At 48.5% G+C, this 25,218-nt stretch overlaps 1 protein-coding gene across 1 annotated transcript in view; it reads left to right on the top strand.

Moving 5' to 3' along the window:
* Positions 1–25,218, top strand: part of SLC6A4 (solute carrier family 6 member 4) — a 162,283-nt gene that overhangs the window by 77,623 nt on the left and 59,442 nt on the right. The window contains exons 3-4 of the mRNA XM_068270328.1: positions 19,609–19,743; positions 21,766–21,985. Of these exons, the coding sequence (XP_068126429.1) occupies positions 19,609–19,743; positions 21,766–21,985 (355 nt within the window). The remainder of the gene's footprint in view (positions 1–19,608; positions 19,744–21,765; positions 21,986–25,218) is intronic.

Genomic DNA, 25,218 nt, shown 5'->3' with positions numbered 1-25,218 from the left:
AAAAAAAGCTTTTGATTTTTTCGAGAGATACGATCGTTTTTATCGAATTACTGTAAAATCTGATCATTTTATTGTATGGTGTGTGGCCACCTTTAGGATAACCTTGGTACTGCATTGTTTGTAAAATGCTTTATAGCACTACTTTTCTATGACTACACTGAACTGATACAATCAAATAATTCTGAACCTGGAGTGGGAAACTATTGATAAAACTGTTTTGAAATATTGGAGAGATTTTGATGAACTGAAAGAAAACCTGGAGCAGTGTGATTGTAATTGTTTTTTTAACAAGTTATGAAAAATGTTCTATAGATTCAACCAACTAATGTCTTGCAAATAAATAAACAAAGCAAAGAAGAAGTGTGTATGCCTAAAATCAATGGTACAAAATTATCGATCCCTCTCTGATCTGAATCTGATCAGAGAGGGATTGGTTCCTATCACTCACAGCACAATGGTTTTCAATAGATTTCAGCATGAAATATATAAAAAAATCTATTAAATTGCAGCATTGAACTGCATCAGCCATCAAACTACTGACATTCCTGACCCACTGAGGGAGATTTTTTATCCAGTCAGATTGATAATTTAGATCAATTGTGCAATAGATTTCCTTGCAGATCTATCGCAGTGATAGCTGGGAATCAATTTCTGCCATGTGTTGCCTGCTTTATATATATGATAGATATATAGATATGAAAGAAAAACTGGAAAACTTACAAAAAGAAGCAGAAATAGCAGGACTACATATTATTGTCTACAAAACAAAATAAACGATAATAAACAATACTGCTACAGAGAAATTGAACACTAGCGACTATGATATAGAACTCGAGGTAGACATGGTAGACAAAAGATGATCTAAAAATAGTGGGCAACCAAACAGATAGCTCGTGAGCAGGCACAAATGTTGCATCCATTGTCTGCTACCTCCTCATTCCTTCAGTCAACTCCACCTCTTCATGACCATACATACTTCTGCACACCAGGGCCCATATGCAATTCCCTTTTTCTCCTGAGTTTTCTCCTAGGAGATCATTTTTCATCTTCTGTGTAAAATTACTTTTCAGCACTTTGCAACTGAAAAAGTACCACAAGTAGGTGAAAAAGTACTATCAAAATTCTAAAAAATATTTTCTTTCTTGCTGGTGGTTTAAAAGGCATTCTGTTGACAATTCTGAAAATATCACCTAGGAGAAACCTAAGGAGAAAAAGTTAAAGCGGAATATAACCCTGCATTTCAACTTTGCTCTAAAACATTATTTACAGCATATTATACGCAACCAGCATTTTCTTTTACTAGACCAGCATTGGAAGGGTTACACACAGAGCTTTAAAGTTCGTGGAGAGAACTGCTCCCCCCAGCGGACATTTAGATAGATACATTTAAGTAAACAAAATGTAACAAGTGAGGAATGTTACACACTCTTTGGCTGTCCTCCAGCTCCTGCACAGTCAGGGCCCTTTCACACCAGAGGGCTTTTTCGGCGTTTTAACGCCACGGCCGAAGTTGGCGTTTTCCTAGGTAAAAGAAAGTCCATAGACTTTCATTTTACCATTCACACTAAACGCCGCGTTTTGGAGCGTTGCGTTTCAACGCTCCCAGGCGCTTTTTCTGGGCCTACCGCGGCGTTTCTCATTACAATTGATTGTAATGTATAGGCATTAAAACGCCTTCAAAACGCCTTGAAAACGCCTGCAGCCAAAACGCAGCGTTTTAGCCTTTCACCGCTGCCTGTAGTGTGAAAGAGCCCTCAGAGAGAGTGAGTCATTCCACAGTTGTTACATTTTGTTTTGCTTAAATGTATCTATCTAAACTACGGATGCGGCAGCAGTTCTCTCCATGGAACTTAAAGTTCTCTATGTAACCCTTCCAATGCTGGTCTAGTAAAAATAAATGCTGGTTATTATTATTGATTTATAAAGCGCCAACATATTCCGTGGCGCTGTACAAAGTAAGAAACAAACATGGGGTACATAATACAGACAATGGTGTACACTAATATACAAGATACATAATTAGTGACAAAATACAAAAAATGATACAGCATACAGACTACAAAATACAGAAGTGGTAATGACAGTGATAAAAGTAACATGATGAATAAAATGTATAATGATTTCCAAGACACAAAAGGGGGAGAGAGCCCTGCCCTTGCAAGCTTACAATCTAAAGGGAATGGGGGGAAACAAGAGGAGGGGTAGTATACGATAAAATATATAAAGGCAGTGTGTTTTAGGATACCTAGTAGGAGTGCAATTTGGTCTTAGGACAAAGGGAAGTGAGTTTTTAGAGAGCGTTTAAAAGTAACAAAGGTTGGCGAGTGACGGATGTGTTGTGGGAGGGGATTCCAGAGAAGGGGTGAAGCACGTGCAAAATCTTGTAAGCGTGAATGTGAGGAGGTGATTCTAGAGGAGGACAACAGAAGATCGTGTGCAGATCTGAGAATGCGATTGGGTTTGTATCTGGAAATTAGTGATGATATGTACCGGGGAGAGAGATTGTGGAGAGCTTTGTAGATTAGGGTTAGGAGTTTGAACTGGATCCACTGGTTAATTGGCAGCCAGTGAAGAGCTTGACAGAGAGGGTCAGCCGAGGAAGATCGAGAAGAAAGATGAATGAGACGAGCAGCTGAGTTCAGTACCGACTGGAGCGGGGCCAGTTTGTTAGAAGGTAGTCCACAAAGTAGTACGTTGCAGTAGTCCAGACGAGAAATTATAAGAGCATGTATTAACATTTTGGTTGTGTCTTGAGTGAGAAAGGGACGATGCGAGATATATTTTTGAGTTGGAGATGGCAGGAGCTTGCATTTAATATGCTGTAAATAATGTTTTAGAGCAAAGTGGAAATGCAGGGTTATATTCCGCTTTAATTGCATATGGGCCTAGACGTATTTGTCAATCTATGCTTTCAGCTGTTGCCTAGCTTCACATATGGGGGCCAATCCAATTCACTTTTTTTTCTGAGTTTTCTCCTAGGTGATATTTACATATCTTATCTATAAGTGCTTTTTAAGCCACGAGCAAGCAAGAAAAAGACTTAGAATAATTTTAACATTACTCTTACCATTTTTTTTGTATTTTTTTCACTTGCTAAAACAATTTCTAGGAGAAAACATAGGAAAACATGAAGTGAATCAGGCCCTTTGTGGTCAAAGTATTTGAGTCTTAATGCTAGTATCAGTCTTTCTATTGAATAATAAGTGCCTTATTTCCTTAAAGGGAAGGTTCAGGGAGAGTGGTTAAAAAATAAAAATCAATTTCCACTTACCTGGGGCTTCCTCCAGCCCGTGGCAGTCAGGAGGTGCCCTCGCCGCCACTCCGCGGGCTCCCGGTGGCCGACCCGACCTGACCAGGCTGGCTGCCAGGTCGGGCTCTTCTGTGCTTCAAGGCCCGGCACTTCTGCGTCCCACTAGTGTTGGGCGAACAGTGTTCGCCACTGTTCGGGTTCTGCAGAACATCACCCTGTTCGGGTGATGTTCGAGTTCGGCCGAACACCTGACGGTGCTCGGCCAAACCGTTCGGCCATATGGCCGAACTAAGAGCGCATGGCCGAACGTTCCCCGAACGTTCGGCTAGCGCTGTGATTGGCCGAACGGGTCACGTGGTTCGGACCCGAACGCGCTCTGATTGGCCGAACGGTCACGTGGTTCGGGTAAATAAATACCCGAACCACGTCATATCTCCGCCATTTGTCTGTGGGTTTAGCTTTGGGTAGGCAGGCAGGGTAGTTCGCGCTCCAGCCACGCTAGCCAGGGTCCCCCCTGTCATTGTGTCACTGCTGGGAACAGTAGTACACCGCTTGCTCAGCCACACTATATAGCATTCTGTTTACTGCCACTCTGTGTACCTCGCTCAGCCACACTATATAGCATTCTGTTTACTGCCACTCTGTGTCTGCTGGGAATAGTAGTACACCGCTTGCTCAGCCACACTATATAGCATTCTGTTTACTGCCACTCTGTGTACCTCGCTCAGCCACACTATATAGCATTCTGTTTACTGCCACTCTGTGTCTGCTGGGAATAGTGGTACACCGCTCGCTCAGCCACACTATATAGCATTCTGTTCACTGTTCTGTGTCTGCTTGGAATAGTGGTACACCGCTCGCTCAGCCACACTATATAGCATTCTGTTTACTGTTCTGTGTCTGCTGGGAATAGTGGTACACCGCTCGCTCAGCCACACTATATAGCATTCTGTTTACTGTTCTGTGTCTGCTGGGAATAGTGGTACACCGCTCGCTCAGCCACACTATATAGCATTCTGTGCACTGTTCTGTGTCTGCTGGGAATAGTGGTACACCGCTCGCTCAGCCACACTATATAGCATTCTGTTCACTGTTCTGTGTCTGCTGGGAATAGTGGTACACCGCTCGCTCAGCCACACTATATAGCATTCTGTTTACTGTTCTGTGTCTGCTGGGAATAGTGGTACACCGCTCGCTCATCCACACTATATAGCATTCTGTTCACTGTTCTGTGTCTGCTGGGAATAGTGGTACACCGCCCGCTCAGCCACACTATATAGCATTCTGTTCACTGTTCTGTGTCTGCTGGGAATAGTGGTACACCGCTCGCTCAGCCACACTATATAGCATTCTGTTCACTGTTCTGTGTCTGCTGGGAACAGTAGTACACCGCTCGCTCAGCCAGAGTATATAGCATTGTGTTTACTGCCACTCTGTGTACACCGCTCAGCCAGACTATATACCATTGTTTACTGACACTCTGTGTACACCGCTCAGCCAGACTATATACCATTGTTTACTGACACTCTGTGTACACCGCTCAGCCAGACTATATACCATTGTTTACTGCCACTCTGATTCTGCTGGGAACAGTAGTACACCGCTCGCTCAGCCAGACTATATAGCATTGTGTTTACTGCCACTCTGTGTACACCGCTCAGCCAGACTATATACCATTGTTTACTGACACTCTGTGTACACCGCTCAGCCAGACTATATACCATTGTTTACTGAAACTCTGTGTACACCGCTCAGCCAGACTATATACCATTGTTTACTGCCACTCTGATTCTGCTGGGAACAGTAGTACACCGCTCGCTCAGCCAGACTATATACCATTGTTTACTGACACTATATAGCAGACTATATAGCATTGTGTGTACACCGCTCAGCCAGACTATATACCATTGTTTACTGACACTCTGTGTACACCGCTCAGCCAGACTATATACCATTGTTTACTGCCACTCTGATTCTGCTGGGAACAGTAGTACACCGCTCGCTCAGCCAGACTATATACCATTGTTTACTGACACTCTGTGTACACCGCTCAGCCAGACTATATACCATTGTTTACTGCCACTCTGATTCTGCTGGGAACAGTAGTACACCGCTCGCTCAGCCAGACTATATACCATTGTTTACTGACACTCTGTGTACACCGCTCAGCCAGACTATATACCATTGTTTACTGCCACTCTGATTCTGCTGGGAACAGTAGTACACCGCTCGCTCAGCCAGACTATATACCATTGTTTACTGACACTATATAGCAGACTATATAGCATTGTGTGTACACCGCTCAGCCAGACTATATACCATTGTTTACTGCCACTCTGATTCTGCTGGGAACAGTAGTACACCGCTCGCTCAGCCAGACTATATAGCATTGTGTTTACTGCCACTCTGTGTACACCGCTCAGCCAGACTATATACCATTGTTTACTGACACTCTGTGTACACCGCTCAGCCAGACTATATACCATTGTTTACTGAAACTCTGTGTACACCGCTCAGCCAGACTATATACCATTGTTTACTGCCACTCTGATTCTGCTGGGAACAGTAGTACACCGCTCGCTCAGCCAGACTATATACCATTGTTTACTGACACTATATAGCAGACTATATAGCATTGTGTGTACACCGCTCAGCCAGACTATATACCATTGTTTACTGACACTCTGTGTACACCGCTCAGCCAGACTATATACCATTGTTTACTGCCACTCTGATTCTGCTGGGAACAGTAGTACACCGCTCGCTCAGCCAGACTATATACCATTGTTTACTGACACTCTGTGTACACCGCTCAGCCAGACTATATACCATTGTTTACTGCCACTCTGATTCTGCTGGGAACAGTAGTACACCGCTCGCTCAGCCAGACTATATACCATTGTTTACTGACACTCTGTGTACACCGCTCAGCCAGACTATATACCATTGTTTACTGCCACTCTGATTCTGCTGGGAACAGTAGTACACCGCTCGCTCAGCCAGACTATATACCATTGTTTACTGACACTATATAGCAGACTATATAGCATTGTGTGTACACCGCTCAGCCAGACTATATACCATTGTTTACTGACACTCTGTGTACACCGCTCAGCCAGACTATATACCATTGTTTACTGCCACTCTGATTCTGCTGGGAACAGTAGTACACCGCTCGCTCAGCCAGACTATATACCATTGTTTACTGACACTCTGTGTACACCGCTCAGCCAGACTATATACCATTGTTTACTGCCACTCTGATTCTGCTGGGAACAGTAGTACACCGCTCGCTCAGCCAGACTATATACCATTGTTTACTGACACTCTGTGTACACCGCTCAGCCAGACTATATACCATTGTTTACTGCCACTCTGATTCTGCTGGGAACAGTAGTACACCGCTCGCTCAGCCAGACTATATAGCATTGTGTTTACTGCCACTCTGTGTACACCGCTCAGCCACACTATATAGCATTGCGTACTCTGCCAGTCAGTGTGTATATTGCTGGGATCAGTAATACTCCACTCACCGTCAACCACTATATGAGCTCAACATGAGTTCCCCAGAGACCTCCGCTGTGAGCAGCACTCCCAACAACAGCAACAGCCAACGCCCCACGCAAGCTATAACATCCACCCCAGCAGCCAGTGGTCAGCAGCAGCCCTCCCCGGAGGAGAACGTTGTGTCCATCAGTCCGTCGCCAGAGCGATTAATGAGGGCTGCCATTGAGGAGATGATGGGGCCTGATGTGGAGGAGGAGGTCTGGCTCAGGCCAGCATCCCAAGTTAATGTTGAGGACGATGAGGGGTCTGTGTCTGGGGATGTTGGGGTGGCAGAGGTGGTGGGTGGGTCAGACTCAGGAGAAGAGTTGTATGATGAGGATGATGATCGGGACCATCTGTATGTGCCTCAGAGTCCGACCCCGGAAAACATGTTGTATCGTGTGTTTAGGTACTAAAATCTGCGTTCCCTCCCAGTAGTGTTGGGCGAACAGTGTTTGCCACTGTTCGGGTTCTGCAGAACATCACCCTGTTCGGGGTGACTATATAGCAGACTATATAGCATTGTGTTTAATGCCACTCTGTGTACACGGCTCAGCCACACTATATAGCATTGTGTTTACTTCCACTCTGTGTCTGCTGGGAACAGTAGTACACCGCTCACCCGCCACTGTATAGCATTGTGCTCTGTGTCACTGCTGACAATAGTGGTACACCGCTCACCCACCACTGTATAGCATTTCTGTACTGCCACTGTACTGCTGCCAGTCAGCGTGTACTTTAAGGATAAGTGAAATGAGGAAGAAATCCGGTGAAAGAGGGAGGGGCAAGGGAAGAGGTGTTTCCCCTGACAGTTCACGTACAGGCCACAGGGGAGCACCCAAGAAAACCCACTCAATACTGCCCATGTTGTCCAGGACAACAACCCTCACAGATCCAAAAGAACAGGACCAGATAATTACTTGGATGACCTCTCAAGCGTCCAGCAGTGGGTTAAGCAGCACCAGCACATCACGCACGAGGTCCGAGTCCTCAGCCAGTTAAAGTCTGGGCTTTCTTTGAAGACTGCACTGAGGATGTTACCATGGCGATTTGCAAGGTGTGCAAGACCCGCCTGAGCAGGGGGAAAAGTATTAACAACCTCTCCACCACCAGCATGAGCCGCCACATTCTATCCAAACATCCCACTCTGTGGGCAAACGCGGCAGGACAGGGTACCACCAGCAACACTGCCTCCCTTGGGTTCACCAGACTCACCACCAGACCCGCCTCAGCAGCAGCAGTAGCCCAGCCATTGCGTGGTTCACAACATTCACAAACATCAGACGATGCTGACACTGTCACTTTCCGGACTAGTGCTCTTGAGGTCTCCCAGTGTTCATCAAACACAACAACCAACAGCCCTTCGGTGTGCAGCGCTACGGTTGAGTTGTCTGTCTCTGAGATGTTTGAGCACAAGAGGAAATTGCCAGCAAATGACCCCCGGGCCGTGGCAGTAACAGCCAGCCAGCATAGCCAAGCTTCTGGCCTGCGAAATGCTGCCATATCGAGTGGTGGAGACAAACAGCTTCAAGGGCATGATGTCAGTGGCCATCCCACGTTACGTTGTTCCCAGCCGCTACCACTTTGCGCGCTCTGCAGTGCCTGAGTTGCATGAGCACGTGGTCAGCTAAATAACCCGAAGCTTGAAGAATGCCGTTGCCTGCAAGGTTCACCTCACCACTGACACCTGGACGAGTGCGTTCGGCCAGGGTCGATACATCTCCCTTACCGCGCACTGGGTGAACCTTGTGGAGCCTGGCAGCGATTCCTCACCTGCTACGGCGCGGGTGTTGCCCACGCCGCAAACAGCTGGATAACAACAGCAGCACCTACCTCTCTGACTCCTTCTCCTCCAACGCATCTCAAAGCTGTACCTCATCCGGAAATGCTAACCCAGCACCAGCAGCAGTAGGATCGTGGAAGCAGTGCAGCACAGCTGTTGGCATGCGTCAGCAAGCGTTGCTGAAGCTGATCTGCCTTGGGGATAAGCAGCACACAGGGGAGGAAATTTGGAGGGGAATAAAGGAACAGACGGATTTGTGGCTGGCACCGCTGGACCTGAAACCGGGCATGAAGCTAGACACCTGGCACGAACTGGCAATGTACGCAATAGAGGTGCTGGCTTGCCCGGCAGCCAGCGTTATGTCGGAACGCTGTTTCAGTGCTGCCGGAGGCATCATCACAGATCGGCGTATCCGCCTCTCCACAGAAAATGCAGACCGTCTGACTCAAATTAAAATGAATCAATCCTGGATTGGAAACGACTACGCAACACTCCTGGACCCCAACCAAGTAACATGACTGATGAACATCTGGGATGGTTTAGCGTTTCCGGTCCCTGTTTATTGAACCTCTCATCTGTATTACATTTATGACTGCATGGCGGCAAAAAGCATTGCTGCTATATCCGCACGCTTTTTGTCCTCATGCAAGGCCTGGGTTGTTGTGTCTCACAAAGCGTGGCCTTCTCCTCCTGCGCCTCCTCCTGTTCCATCACGTGTGCTGCTGCTGCTGCTGCTGCTGCTGCTGGGTTACCGTTGCCGCGTGGTCCCTGTTTATGGAACCTCTTATCTTTATTACATTTATGACTACATGGCGGTACAAAGCATGCTATCCGCACGCTTTTTGTCCTCATGCAAGGCCTGGGTTGTTGTGTCTCACAAAGCGTGGCCTTCTCCTCCTGCGCCTCCTCCTGTTCCATCACGTGTGCTGCTGCTGCTGCTGCTGCTGGGTTAGCGTTGCCGCGTGGTCCCTGTTTATTGAACCTCTTATCTTTATTACATTTATGACTACATGGCGGTACAAAGCATGCTATCCGCACGCTTTTTGTCCTCATGCAAGGCCTGGGTTGTTGTGTCTCACAAAGCGTGGCCTTCTCCTCCTGCGCCTCCTCCTGTTCCATCACGTGTGCTGCTGCTGCTGCTGCTGCTGCTGGGTTACCGTTGCCGGTCCCTGTTTATGGAACCTCTTATCTTTATTACATTTATGACTACATGGCGGTACAAAGCATGCTATCCGCACGCTTTTTGTCCTCATGCAAGGCCTGGGTTGTTGTGTCTCACAAAGCGTGGCCTTCTCCTCCTGCGCCTCCTCCTGTTCCATCACGTGTGCTGCTGCTGCTGCTGCTGCTGCTGGGTTAGCGTTGCCGCGTGGTCCCTGTTTATTGAACCTCTTATCTTTATTACATTTATGACTACATGGCGGTACAAAGCATGCTCTCCGCACGCTTTTTGTCCTCATGCAAGGCCTGGGTTGTTGTGTCTCACAAAGCGTGGCCTTCTCCTCCTGCGCCTCCTCCTGTTCCATCACGTGTGCTGCTGCTGGGTTAGCGTTGCCGCGTGGTCCCTGTTTATTGAACCACTTATCTTTATTACATTTATGACTGCATGGTGGTACAAAGCATGCTATCCGCACGCTTCTTGTCCTCATGCAAGGCCTGGGTTGTTGTGTCTCAAAGCGTGGCCTTCTCCTCCTGCGCCACCCTCCTCCTGTTCCATCACGTGTGCTGCTGCTGGGTTAGCATTACCGGTCCCTTTTCCTGGAACCTCTTATATGTATTACATTTATGACTGCATGCCGACAAAAAGCATGTTACCTGTGCAAAGAAAACAGACATTTCCCGCATTTAAAAGACAGTTTTCCCTTTGAAACTTTAAAATCGATTTTCTCAAAAACTATAAGCTCTTTTTGCTAAATTTTTTTTTCCTCTTGTACCCACTCCCAAGGTGCACATACCCTGTAAATTTGGGGTATGTAGCATGTAAGGAGGCTTTACAAAGCACAAAAGTTCGGGTCCCCATTGACTTCCATTATGTTCGGAGTTCGGGTCGAACACCCGAACATCGCGGACATGTTCGGCCTGTTCGGCCCGAACCCGAACATCTAGATGTTCGCCCAACACTACGTCCCACGCCGGCACGCTGATGTCATCGGACGTCCGCCGGGCTGTACTGCGCAGGCGTAGAACTACTGCGCCTGCGCAGTACAGCCCGGCGGACGTCCGATGACGTCAGCGCGCCGGCGTGGGACGCAGAAGAGCAGTGAGTGACAGGGAGCCTTTTTAGGCAGTGAGTGACAGGGAGCCCCTTTAGGCAGTGAGTGACAGGGAGCCCCTTTAGGCAGTGAGTGACAGGGAGCCCCTTTAGGCAGTGAGTGACAGGGAGCCCCTTTAGGCAGTGAGTGACAGGGAGCCCCTTTAGGCAGTGAGTGACAGGGAGCCCCTTTAGCTAGTGAGTGACAGGGAGCCCGTTTGAGCAGTGAGTGACAGGGAGCCCCTTTAGGCAGTGAGTGACAGGGAGCCCCTTTAGGCAGTGAGTGACAGGGAGCCCGTTTGAGCAGTGAGTGACAGGGAGCCCTTTTAGGCAGTGAGTGACAGGGAGCTCCTTTAGGCAGTGAGTGACAGGTAGCCCCTTTAGGTAGTGAGTGACAGGGAGCCTTTTATGCAGTGAGTGAAAGGGAGCCCCTTTAGGCAGGGAGTGACAGGGAGCCCCTTTAGGCAATGAGTGACAGGGAGCCCCTTTAGGCAGTGAGTGACAGGGAGCCCCTTTAGGCAGTGAGTGACAGGGAGCCCCTTTAGGCAGTGAGTGACAGGAAGCACCTTTAGCTAGTGAGTGACAGGGAGCCCCTTTAGGCAGTGAGTGACAGGGAGCCCCTTTAGGCAGTGAGTGACAGGGAGCCCGTATGAGCAGTGAGTGACAGGGAGCCCCTTTAGGCAGTGAGTGACAGGGAGCCCCTTTAGGCAGTGAATGACAGGGAGCCCCTTTAGGTAGTGAGTGACAGCGAGCCTTTTTTGCAGTGAGTGACAGGGAGCCCCTTTAGGCAGGGAGTGACAGGGAGCCCCTTTAGGCAGTGAGTGACAGGGAGCCCCTTTAGGCAGTGAGTGACAGGGAGCCCGTTTAAGCAGTGAGTGACAGGGAGCCCCTTTAGGCAGTGAGTGACGGAGCCCCTTTAGGCAGTGAGTGACAGGGAGCCTCTTTAGGCAGTGAGTGACAGGGAGCCCCTTTAGGCAGTGAGTGACAGGGAGCCCGTTTGAGCAGTGAATGACAGGGAGCCCCTTTAGGCAGTGAGTGACAGGGAGCCCCTTTAGGCAGTGAGTGACAGGGAGCCCCTTTAGGCAGTGAGTCACAGGGAGCCCGTTTGAGCAGTGAGTGACAGGGAGCCCCTTTAGGCAGTAAGTGACAGGGAGCCCGTTTGAGCAGTGAGTGACAGGGAGCCCCTTTAGGCAGTGAGTGACAAGGAGCCCCTTTAGCTAGTGAGTACAGGGAGCCCGTTTGAGCAGTGAGTGACAGGGAGCCCCTTTAGGCAGTGAGTGACAGGGCGCCCCTTTAGGCAGTGAGTGAAAGGGAGCCGTTTGAGCAGTGAATGACAGGGAGCCCCTTTAGGCAGTGAGTGACAGGGAGCCCATTTAGGCAGTGAGTGACAGGGAGCCCCTTTAGGCAGTGAGTGACAGGGAGCCCGTATGAGCAGTGAGTGACAGGGAGCCCCTTTAGGCAGTGAGTGACAGGGAGCCCCTTTAGGCAGTGAGTGACAGGGAGCCCGTTTGAGCAGTGAGTGACAGGGAGCCTTTTTAGGCAGTGAGTGACAGGGAGCCCCTTTAGGCAGTGAGTGACAGGGAGCCCCTTTAGGCAGTGAGTGACAGGGAGCCCCTTTAGGCAGTGAGTGACAGGGAGCCCCTTTAGGCAGTGAGTGACAGGGAGCCCCTTTAGGCAGTGAGTGACAGGGAGCCCCTTTAGCTAGTGAGTGACAGGGAGCCCGTTTGAGCAGTGAGTGACAGGGAGCCCCTTTAGGCAGTGAGTGACAGGGAGCCCCTTTAGGCAGTGAATGACAGGGAGCCCCTTTAGGTAGTGAGTGACAGCGAGCCTTTTTTGCAGTGAGTGACAGGGAGCCCCTTTAGGCAGTGAGTGACAGGGAGCCCCTTTAGGCAGTGAGTGACAGGGAGCCCCTTTAGGCAGTGAGTGACAGGGAGCCCGTTTAAGCAGTGAGTGACAGGGAGCCCCTTTAGGCAGTAAGTGACGGAGCCCCTTTAGGCAGTGAGTGACAGGGAGCCTCTTTAGGCAGTGAGTGACAGGGAGCCCCTTTAGGCAGTGAGTGACAGGGAGCCCGTTTGAGCAGTGAATGACAGGGAGCCCCTTTAGGCAGTGAGTGACAGGGAGCCCCTTTAGGCAGTGAGTGACAGGGAGCCCCTTTAGGCAGTGAGTCACAGGGAGCCCGTTTGAGCAGTGAGTGACAGGGAGCCCCTTTAGGCAGTAAGTGACAGGGAGCCCGTTTGAGCAGTGAGTGACAGGGAGCCCCTTTAGGCAGTGAGTGACAAGGAGCCCCTTTAGCTAGTGAGTACAGGGAGCCCGTTTGAGCAGTGAGTGACAGGGAGCCCCTTTAGGCAGTGAGTGACAGGGCGCCCCTTTAGGCAGTGAGTGAAAGGGAGCCGTTTGAGCAGTGAATGACAGGGAGCCCCTTTAGGCAGTGAGTGACAGGGAGCCCATTTAGGCAGTGAGTGACAGTGAGCCCCTTTAGGCAGTGAGTGACAGGGAGCCCGTATGAGCAGTGAGTGACAGGGAGCCCCTTTAGGCAGTGAGTGACAGGGAGCCCCTTTAGGCAGTGAGTGACAGGGAGCCCGTTTGAGCAGTGAGTGACAGGGAGCCTTTTTAGGCAGTGAGTGACAGGGAGCCCCTTTAGGCAGTGAGTGACAGGGAGCCCCTTTAGGCAGTGAGTGACAGGGAGCCCCTTTAGGCAGTGAGTGACAGGGAGCCCCTTTAGGCAGTGAGTGACAGGGAGCCCCTTTAGGCAGTGAGTGACAGGGAGCCCCTTTAGCTAGTGAGTGACAGGGAGCCCGTTTGAGCAGTGAGTGACAGGGAGCCCCTTTAGGCAGTGAGTGACAGGGAGCCCCTTTAGGCAGTGAGTGACAGGGAGCCCGTTTGAGCAGTGAGTGACAGGGAGCCTTTTTAGGCAGTGAGTGACAGGGAGCCCCTTTAGGCAGTGAGTGACAGGGAGCCCGTTTGAGCAGTGAGTGACAGGGAGCCCCTTTAGGCAGTGAGTGACAGGGAGCCCGTTTGAGCAGTGAGTGACAGGGAGCCCCTTTAGGCAGTGAGTGACAGGGAGCCCCTTTAGGCAGTGAGTGACAGGGAGCCCGTTTGAGCTGTGAGTGACAGGGAGCCCCTTTAGGCAGTGAGTGACAGGGAGCCCCTTTAGGCAGTAAGTGACAGGGAGCCCGTTTGAGCAGTGAGTGACAGGGAGCCCCTTTAGGCAGTGAGTGACAAGGAGCCCCTTTAGCTAGTGAGTACAGGGAGCCCGTTTGAGCAGTGAGTGACAGGGAGCCCCTTTAGGCAGTGAGTGACAGGGCGCCCCTTTAGGCAGTGAGTGAAAGGGAGCCGTTTGAGCAGTGAATGACAGGGAGCCCCTTTAGGCAGTGAGTGACAGGGAGCCCATTTAGGCAGTGAGTGACAGGGAGCCCCTTTAGGCAGTGAGTGACAGGGAGCCCGTATGAGCAGTGAGTGACAGGGAGCCCCTTTAGGCAGTGAGTGACAGGGAGCCCCTTTAGGCAGTGAGTGACAGGGAGCCCGTTTGAGCAGTGAGTGACAGGGAGCCTTTTTAGGCAGTGAGTGACAGGGAGCCCCTTTAGGCAGTGAGTGACAGGGAGCCCCTTTAGGCAGTGAGTGACAGGGAGCCCCTTTAGGCAGTGAGTGACAGGGAGCCCCTTTAGGCAGTGAGTGACAGGGAGCCCCTTTAGGCAGTGAGTGACAGGGAGCCCCTTTAGCTAGTGAGTGACAGGGAGCCCGTTTGAGCAGTGAGTGACAGGGAGCCCCTTTAGGCAGTGAGTGACAGGGAGCCCCTTTAGGCAGTGAATGACAGGGAGCCCCTTTAGGTAGTGAGTGACAGCGAGCCTTTTTTGCAGTGAGTGACAGGGAGCCCCTTTAGGCAGTGAGTGACAGGGAGCCCCTTTAGGCAGTGAGTGACAGGGAGCCCCTTTAGGCAGTGAGTGACAGGGAGCCCGTTTAAGCAGTGAGTGACAGGGAGCCCCTTTAGGCAGTAAGTGACGGAGCCCCTTTAGGCAGTGAGTGACAGGGAGCCTCTTTAGGCAGTGAGTGACAGGGAGCCCCTTTAGGCAGTGAGTGACAGGGAGCCCGTTTGAGCAGTGAATGACAGGGAGCCCCTTTAGGCAGTGAGTGACAGGGAGCCCCTTTAGGCAGTGAGTGACAGGGAGCCCCTTTAGGCAGTGAGTCACAGGGAGCCCGTTTGAGCAGTGAGTGACAGGGAGCCCCTTTAGGCAGTAAGTGACAGGGAGCCCGTTTGAGCAGTGAGTGACAGGGAGCCCCTTTAGGCAGTGAGTGACAAGGAGCCCCTTTAGCTAGTGAGTACAGGGAGCCCGTTTGAGCAGTGAGTGACAGGGAGCCCCTTTAGGCAGTGAGTGACAGGGCGCCCCTTTAGGCAGTGAGTGAAAGGGAGCCGTTTGAGCAGTGAATGACAGGGAGCCCCTTTAGGCAGTGAGTGACAGGGAGCCCATTTAGGCAGTGAGTGACAGTGAGCCCCTTTAGGCAGTGAGTGACAGGGAGCCCGTATGAGCAGTGAGTGACAGGGAGCCCCTTTAGGCAGTGAGTGACAGGGAGCCCCTTTAGGCAGTGAGTGACAGGGAGCCCGTTTGAGCAGTGAGTGACAGGGAGCCTTTTTAGGCAGTGAGTGACAGGGAGCCCCTTTAGGCAGTGAGTGACAGGGAGCCCCTTTAGGCAGTGAGTGACAGGGAGCCCCTTTAGGCAGTGAGTGACAGGGAGCCCCTTTAGGCAGTGAGTGACAGGGAGCCCCTTTAGGCAGTGAGTGACAGGGAGCCCCTTTAGCTAGTGAGTGACAGGGAGCCCGTTTGAGCAGTGAGTGACAGGGAGCCCCTTTAGGCAGTGAGTGACAGGGAGCCCCTTTAGGCAGTGAGTGACAGGGAGCCCGTTTGAGCAGTGAGTGACAGGGAGCCTTTTTAGGCAGTGAGTGACAGGGAGCCCCTTTAGGCAGTGAGTGACAGGGAGCCCGTTTGAGCAGTGAGTGACAGGGAGCCCCTTTAGGCAGTGAGTGACAGGGAGCCCGTTTGAGCAGTGAGTGACAGGGAGCCCCTTTAGGCAGTGAGTGACAGGGAGCCCCTTTAGGCAGTGAGTGACAGGGAGCCCGTTTGAGCTGTGAGTGACAGGGAGCCCCTTTAGGCAGTGAGTGACAGGGAGCCCCTTTAGGCAGTGAATGACAGGGAGCCCCTTTAGGCAGTGAGTGACAGGGAGCCCGTTTGAGCAGTGAGTGACAGGGAGCCCCTTTAGGCAGTGAGTGACAGGGAGCCCCTTTAGGCAGTGAGTGACAGGGAGCCCGTTTGAGCAGTAAGTGACAGGAAGCCCCTTTAGTCAGTGAGTGACAGGGAGCCCGTTTGAGCAGTGAGTGACAGGGAGCCCCTTTAGGCAGTGAGTGACAGGGAGCACCTTTAGGCAGTGAGTGACAGGGAGCCCCTTTAGGCAGTGAGTGACAGGGAGCCCGTTTGAGCAGTGAGTGACAGGGAGCCCCTTTAGGCAGTAAGTGACAGAGAGTCCCTTTAGCTAGTCAGTGACAGGGAGCCCATTTGAGCAGTGAGTGACAGGGAGCCCCTTTAGGCAGTGAGTGACAGGGAGCCCCTTTAGGCAGTGAGTGACAGGGAGCCCGTTTGAGCATTGAATGACAGTGAGCCCCTTTAGGCAGTGAGTGACAGGGAGCCCCTTTAGCTAGTGAGTGACAGGGAGCCCTTTAGGCAGTGAGTGACAGGGAGCCCCTTTAGGCAGTGAGTGACAGGGAGCCCGTTTGAATAGTGACAGGGAGCCCCTTTAGGCACTGAGTGACAGGGAGCCCGTTTGAGCAGTGAGTGACAGGGAGCCCCTTTAGGCAGTGAGTGACAGGGAGCCCCGTTTTGCCAGTTAGTGACAGGGAGCCCCTTTAGGCAGTGAGTGACAGGGAGCCCCCCAGCCGCCACCACTCCCACTCCCCCCTCACCTTGCAGACCTCAGGATCAGCAGCGACCCGACCAGTAAGAGCGGGCGCCGGACGCACCCGCTCTATATGCGGAAGTGATGTCACTTCCGCATATCAGTGCGGTGTGCTAGGTCCTAGCGCCCGCACGATTGGTTGCCGCCTGATCGAGGTCTGAGTGAGGCGCCAGGAGGGAGGGGGGGAGCAGCGGCGGCGGCCACAGGGACGGAGGGAGCGGCGGCCACAGGGGGTGAACAGCGACTGGGCGGTGCCTGTCAGAGACAGGCGCTTTGGTGCAATGCACCCGCAGCACCCGCCCAGGCTCGGCCCTGGTCATTAGCATCAATTAAGATTAAATAGGCAATGACACAAGTTCATTTCGGGCGGAATTAGCCCTTCATCAGGCCCTTGTGACAAAAAAATTTCATTTTTAAGCATTATGATGCTAGAATGTGAGAGTAATTGACCCATAATTTGAGCACTCTTTGAAAAGTCCTTTTATTCTGCATACTTGCCCATTATTTTATTAGTTCTATAGTGAATGGGCTTTACGTTTTAAGTGGTAAAATGCTTGTGCATAAACTTTTATTTAGGTGCGTAAATGTTTTACTCACGTGCTGAAATCCACCTGATACAGCATAAAGTGTGTTTTGTGAACCAACCCCATAGTGTAGAAACTACTATTCAAGGCAATACATGAAAGAAGCTATGATGTACACAGAAGTATTTTCTGTACTCAAACTACCATCAAAGAGCTGGGTGGAAGCAGGGCTGAGAATACTAAACCTGCTTACGGTATTTTGCTAACCCAGGCATCTTCATTGGAAACCTTTGAGGGCTAGTTCACAGTGCTCAGTTGTGTTGCAGAACAATGTCAACTCACTGCCTATACAATTCTATGGGGCTGTTCACAGCACTGCGTTGTAACTGATTGCATTATTGTAACTCACTGCAAGCAGGCTTTGTATTAAAGTGACCCTGTACAGAGGTGAAAAAAGGAAATCTGGACTTACCCGGGGCTTCCTCCAGCCCACCGTAGCCCACGAGGACCCTCGGTGTCCTCTGGGTCCCCTCAATGGTCCCTCTGGCGGCTGTGGTAGGTGTGTGACATCGGCCAAAGTTGTGCATGCGCTGTCCAGGCACCCAGCCATCCAGGCACCCGGCGCATCATCACGCTCAGGGACGGATCAAGACCAAGTTGCGCCTGGGGCAAGGTCAGGTTTTGGCGCCTAAAGGTCAGGTTTTGCCATTCATTTTTACCGCCTTTTTAAGAATTCAACAAACTGCGCCTGGGGCAAGATACCAGCTTGCCCCCCCCTAGATTCGTCCCTGATCACGCCTGTTGACGTAAAGGTCCTGCACATGCGCGGTACTCAAAAGACTGAACCACGCATGCGCAGGACCCTTATGGTGATGGGTGCAATGACACCAAAGTCTCTAGCTTTACGACCTGCTAGCAGGACCACAGAAGGGTCCTAGAGGACACAGAGGGACCTCACGGGCAACGGGGGCTGGAGGAAGCCCCAGGTACGTCCAGATTCAATTTTTTACCTCTTGTCTGATCCTTACCACCTTATGCTGTACTGTCATAACTACCCTGGAGGGCGGGAGAAGAGGGGTGTTACACGTTTTTTTTTATTTGTACCACAGTAATAACATTTTAAAAAATATATATAACACTGATCTGACTTTTTGCTGGGATGTTTTATAAGCATTTTCTCCATGTTAAAGGAGCATTGCTGTCTATTTACTGGCAATCATCACAGCCATTACCTGTAGCATAATGCGGCGGCCATAGTGAATAACAGATGGGCCATTGTACTATTTTTACTTAAAGAGACTCTGTAACAAAATTTGGAGCCTTATTTCTTCTATCCTATAAGTTCCTATACCTGTTCTAATGTGGTCTGGCTTACTGCAGCCTTTCCTAGTTGCACAGTGGCTGTATTATCTCTGTTATATGATCTAATCTTCTTTCCTCTGTCGGCTCTGTCGGCTCAAGCAGTCAGGCTGGAATGTGCTGTGCTGCTTGTGATTGGATATAAGCTATACACACCCTCTCCAGGCCCCCTGCACACTCTGTATGACTCACACACTGAGCTACTCTCAGCCTATCACCTGCTATGTCTTTTGTTTGTAAACACCGCATAAAAATGGCAATTACAAGCCAGGATTGCAGCAGGGAGTGGAAGAAACAGCACAGAGGGGCCTAGGAGAACATAATAAATAGAATTGTATGCTTTTTATTGTAAGAATTTTAGAGAACAGATTATCTTTAAAGGAGTTCTTTCGCGAAAAAAGTAGGCAGTTAAAAAATGTGACAGATGACAGGTTTTGGGCCAGTCCATCTTTTTAAGGGAGATTCTCAGGGCTTTGTTTGTTTTCAACAGCATTTCCTGAACAACAGTTGCAAAATCTAACTGACATAATAGTGTGCAAGTGATTAGGGAGGCCGGCTGGTATCTTGTTATTTTGGCAGTTAAACTGTTGTTCAGGAAATGCTGTTGAAAACAAAGAAAGCCCTGAGAATCCCCCTTAAAAAGATGGACTGGCCCAAAACCTGTCATCTGTCACATTTTTTAACTGCCTACTTTTTTCGCGAAAGAACCCCTTTAAATAGGGAATCTGATTTCTCTTGTTCTGATTGCACGTCATCTTCATTAACATGGCAATGATAAACCAGGTACGTTGGTATCTCAAAGAAAGTTTTTAGCTCTTTGCTCTTTTCTAAATGCCATTTTAAAAAGAACTAAAAGCAAACAGCTGTGAAATGAAGTGAAATATTTTCGCTTGGCATGCGCTGGAGATCAAAGACTGAGCTCATGTTAATTCCTAGAAAAACTTTGTCATTGCAGGAGCTTTTCTCATTCCATATGTGATTATGGCTGTGTTTGGGGGAATTCCTCTGTTTTATATGGAACTGGCTCTGGGTCAGTATCACAGAAGCGGCTGTATTTCTGTATGGAGAAAAATCTGTCCATTATTTAAAGGTAAGTCTGCTAAAACTGGAAAAATAATGTAGCACAGCACAACACCAGCAACTAAATAAACATTACCGTACACTGAGGATCTAGAAAAGTAATACATTGAAAAGTATGACGATTCATAGGGAAACTTTTCTTTTTTTGTTTTGAATAACAGCAGGAGGGTTTAGAAATATTGCCAAGGGTTAATTGCTGTCAGAGGATCTCCTCACTTAGTAGGTTTCATGTGTTCATGTAATTAAAGGACACACAAGGTGAGTAAAAAACACCCATTTGTACTTACCTGGAGCTTCCTCCATCCAGCTCCTACAAGTAATGTGTGTCCCTCGCCGTAGTGGGTTGAATAACTCAATGAAGCTCTTTTGTATAGAAAACAAAAATAGATAGTTACCTATGGAGAGGGAAGAATCTGGGTTCTATAGAGCCTTCTCGCTCCTCTCATGGTCTCCTCTTTCCAGCACTGTCACCCCTGGTAGCAGTATCTGACCGATCAGTCGAATACTGCTCTGTGTGGCCTCAGGAAGTTACATAAGTCTTTGGGAGCCCAAGTACTCCTGAAGATGGGTGGCTGTATACTACGTCTGCGCTAGCACGTTCTGCCATATGCTCACGCAGGCGCAGTACAAAGCCGCCCATCTTTTGAAGCACTCGGGATCCCGGAAACTTCCAAAGCCTCTCGTGGCACGGGATTCGAAAGTGGGCGGCATCACTGGATTGAGGGGACCAGCTGAGGAACGGGAAGGCTCTATAGCCTAGGTTCTCAACATGTGGTACGCCTACCCCAGATGGTACTTCTGATGGTTCCAGGGTGTACACGGGCTTGGTATACTGAACCAAGAATAATTAATTTATAGTTTTTGAAAATGCTAAATCCTATAGAAACAACACCAAATTAGTATTTTAGTGAATTATAAGCAATAGGAAATGCTTGGAAATTGTTTAGAACCAATTATCATGTACTACAATTAAATATATATTAGTTAAGGGGTACTTGTGATAATGTTTGGTATGCTAGGGGGTACTTTCTAATTACAGGGTTTATAAGGGGTACATACCAATAAAATGAGAAACACTGCTCTATAGGACCCAAAGCCTTCCCTCTCCTTAGTTGAGAATGACCCTTTTCTTTTTTTTAGGGGGGGGGGGGGGGGGGGTTGACTTACATTAGCTTTAACTCTTCCTGTACTGGAAAACAATTTGAGACTTTTTTTGCTACTAATGCTCGATTTCTTAGCTGTACTATACTGTACATACAATTCATTATCTCTATATCTCACTACATAAATTATAAAAATCCTGGTAAAGGTAACATGTGCTATCTGCACACATTAAGTTTACCGTACTTTTGTAAACGTAACCCTTTGATCCTGTGAGCCTTATAGTTGTGTTGATGGAATGAATATATAGGCCCATATGCAATTAACTTTTTCTCCTGTGTTTTCTCCTAGGAGATAATTTTTCAACTTCTTTTTAAAATATCTTTTCAGTACTTTCCAACTGAAAAAGTATCAAAAAGTATGTGAAAAAGTGCTGTCAAAGTTATTTTGACAATTTTCTTGCCTGCTGGTGGTTTAAAATACATTATATTGACAAGGTGTGAATATATCACCTAGGAGAAAGGTTAGGAGAAAAAGTTAATTGCATATGGGTCATATGGCCATATGCAATTCACTTTTTCACCTGAGTTTTCTCCTAGGTGATATTTTTAAACTTGTCAATAAAATGCCTTTAAAACAACCAGAAAACAAGAAAATACTCAAAATAATTTTGATAGTATCTTTTCACCTACTTTTTAAAACTTTTTTAGTCAAAGTGCTGAAAAGTTATTTTAATCGAAGATGAAAAATTATCTCCTGGGAGAAAAGTCAGGTGAAAAAAGTGAATTGCATATGGCCCATAGACTTTAATGTCATCTCATTATCTATTAAGACCAGTAAGCAATCACCAGAGACAATACGAGCAGCAAATGAGGCTTAAGAATCAGTTTCAGATGTGGTATTTATGTGGTTATGCTTTTTATTCCCCCAGGAATTGGCTATGCTATCTGTATAATAGCATTTTATATTGCATCTTATTACAACACCATCATAGCCTGGGCACTCTACTACCTCATCTTCTCATTTCGTTCTGAGCTGCCTTGGACCACCTGCAACAATGAGTGGAATACAGACAACTGCACCAACTATTTCCTCAACACCAGTGTAACGTGGATCAACAGCTCCATCTCACCAGCAGAGGAGTTTTACACGTAAGTGAATGTAAGTGTGGTGAAGAATAACACACTCTGAGGGTAGATGGGACTGTAGATGGTGCTGACTAGAGTTGAGACATTAACAAGAATATGAGCCGGAAGTGACAGGACATGACTGATAACAGATCTGTTTCAAAATGATCTAAAAACTAAGCGGAGCAGAAAAAATACTTGTGTTGCCCACAGGGCCGGATTTAGAGCTGTGGAGCCTATAGGCACAGAAGATCTGGTGCCCTAAACTCCGCCCACACAGCACAGGCCACACCTTAAGCCACACCCCCTTTTGTTGCAAAATAAAACTATGCAAGACATTGAAATGGCAGCAGAGTGGAAATGTGGGCGCCCTCGGTGCCTGTTAAAAAGCATCCTAGCAGTCCAGTACCCAATATTTATTGGGTGATCTATTTACTCCTCAATTACACTATTTAAATGGGCCTATGGTGGCGCCCGAAAAAGTACGTTATTTTCTTTTTCTGTGGCAATTGGTGGCGTGGGCGCAGTTAAGGGTCAGGTAGGGTGTTTGTGTGGGTGTGTGTGTGTGGGGGGGGGGGGGGCGCAGTTAGGCATCAGGTAGGGTGTTTGTGCGGAATGGGTGGTAAGTATTAGGTGTCAGTAAGGTGTCTGTGCAGTGTGGGATAGTTAGGCGTCAGGGGGGAGGGTTTTGTGTGAAAGTAGGGGTAGGTGGAGCTATAGTAAAATATCGGTATTTAATACCAATATTTTACAATCCTTCTTTACACTTTAATAGTAAAATATTGGTAATTTACCTATATTTTACTACCAGCTTGCCAGGGCGCCCACATTGTTAGGTGCCCTTTGATTACGTACACTACACACACACAAACAGATCACACACACACAAAGATCACACTCTCACTAACATACAGAGATCACACACACAAAGATCACACACACACACACAGAGATCACACACACAAACGCAGAGATCACACACGCTCACTAACATACAGAGGTCAAACACACACAAAGATCACACACACACACAAACACACAGAGATCACACACACAAACACACAGAGATCACACGCTCACTAACATACAGAGATCACACACACACAAACACACAGAGATCACACGCTCACTAACACGCAGAGATCACACACGCTCACTAACATACAGAGATCACACACACACAAACACACAGAGATCACACGGTCACTAACACGCAGAGATCAAACACGCTCACTAACATACAGAGATCGCACACACAAACACACAGAGATCACACGCTCGCTAACATACAGATAGCACACACACACAAAGATCACACTCTCACTAACATACTGAGATCACACACACACAAAGACCACACGCTCACTAACATACTGAGATCACACACACACAAAGATCACACACACACACAAACACACAGAGATCACACACACAAACACACAGAGATCACACGCTCACTAACATACAGAGATCACACACACACACACAAACACACAGAGATCACACGCTCACTAACACGCAGAGATCACACACGCTCACTAACATACAGAGATCACACACACACAAACACACAGAGATCACACGCTCACTAACACGCAGAGATCAAACACGCTCACTAACATACAGAGATCGCACACACAAACACACAGAGATCACACGCTCGCTAACATACAGATATCACACACACACAAAGATCACACTCTCACTAACATACTGAGATCACACACACACAAAGATCACACGCTCACTAACATACAGAGATCACACACACACAAAGATCACACTCTCACTAACATACAGAGATCACACACACAAAGATCACACCCTCACTAACATACAGAGATCACACATACACACACACAAACACACTTACACACACACACTTACACACACACACACTAACACACATACACACACAGATCACTTCATAGACCACTCTCACACACACAGATCACACTCACTGAAAACATGCTCCCCCATACCATTTCTCATGCACACACATAAAACAAAACCTTCACTCCCCCATTCAATCATATAGCTAACAGTAGGAAAAGTACCAATTCAAATGTTGCAGCCAGGTGACACTTGTCAGGCTGGAGCCAAGCAGCAGGAATCAATCAGAGGAGAAGGCTATGCATCTGCAGCCCCCAGCCTGACCCCTTCCCCCTCGTGTCACAGATTATAGGGGAAAGATCAGATTCAGCGTGGCCCTCAAGTCCCAACATCATACACACAGGGGGTGGAGCTGCAGCCTATACAGGACAGGGCTGACACGGCTGCTTCGTCTGCCCCCCTTGTCTTAGTGTCACTCCAATTACACATGCGGGCTGGCTGGCTGGCTCTGGCTGTTGTGAACAGGAAAGGGGGGCAGAGCGGAGATTTTTGCCTACCTCCGTTCGAGTTGTCACTAACTCTCTTAGCACAGGCAGGCTGATTTCACTGGAGGTAAGGGAAGTCTGCTCAGCCCTGGCCACCCACAGTTTCTCCCAGTCCTAGCCCAGCAGATAGCGGCAGGAGAGGCTGACAAGCACGCTGCCCGCTCCCCATGAGTGCCTATGCATGCAGCTGCTGCTCACTAGCAAGTTGCAGCGCTGCGTGCAGGCATGAATACAGCGGGGGCAGGAAGAAAGGGACAGACTGTGAGTGAGTGACTAGCCGCCCTCAGCCTGGCTGTCACTGTAGTTGCAGCCGCCGGATCGTGACGTAAGTGGGCGGGGCAAGCGGCGCTGTAACGGGGAACACATTTTTAGGTTTTTAACTAAGAAGGGGACTATTTAAAACCCGCCCCTTGCACAAATAGGCGCCTATAGGCACGTGCCTAGTGTGCCTTATGGTAAATCCGGCCCTGGTTGCCCAATGAGACTAGAAGATATAACATGAGATCTTTTTTTCAGTGAAAGACATGCACAATTAAGAAAAAATCTGGAAAATTTTAAAATCAAATATTGAAGTTCGTTATTATTTTTTCATACTTTTAAAAATAAGAATATGAGACTCCATTAGTGCTTTTTATACCTTTATTTATTTTCCCCTTTTTTCACCACCTCACTTAACCTCCCTGGCATTATGATTATTTCCAGATTTAGGGTCTAAAAGCCATGCAATTTTTTTCACAAGCTTTTAGACCTTAAAGAGACTCCGTAACAAAAATTGCATCCTGTTTTTTATCATCCTACAAGTTCAAAAAGCTATTCTAATGTGTTCTGGCTAACTGCAGCACTTTATACTATCACCATCTCTGTAATAAATCAACTTAT

Source organism: Hyperolius riggenbachi, chromosome 2 (genome assembly GCF_040937935.1).
Source record: "Hyperolius riggenbachi isolate aHypRig1 chromosome 2, aHypRig1.pri, whole genome shotgun sequence".
In the NCBI taxonomy this organism is placed as follows: Eukaryota; Metazoa; Chordata; class Amphibia; order Anura; family Hyperoliidae; genus Hyperolius; species Hyperolius riggenbachi.
The sequence above is the reverse complement of the archived record's forward strand: the minus strand, read 5'-3'. Positions and strand labels throughout refer to the sequence as shown.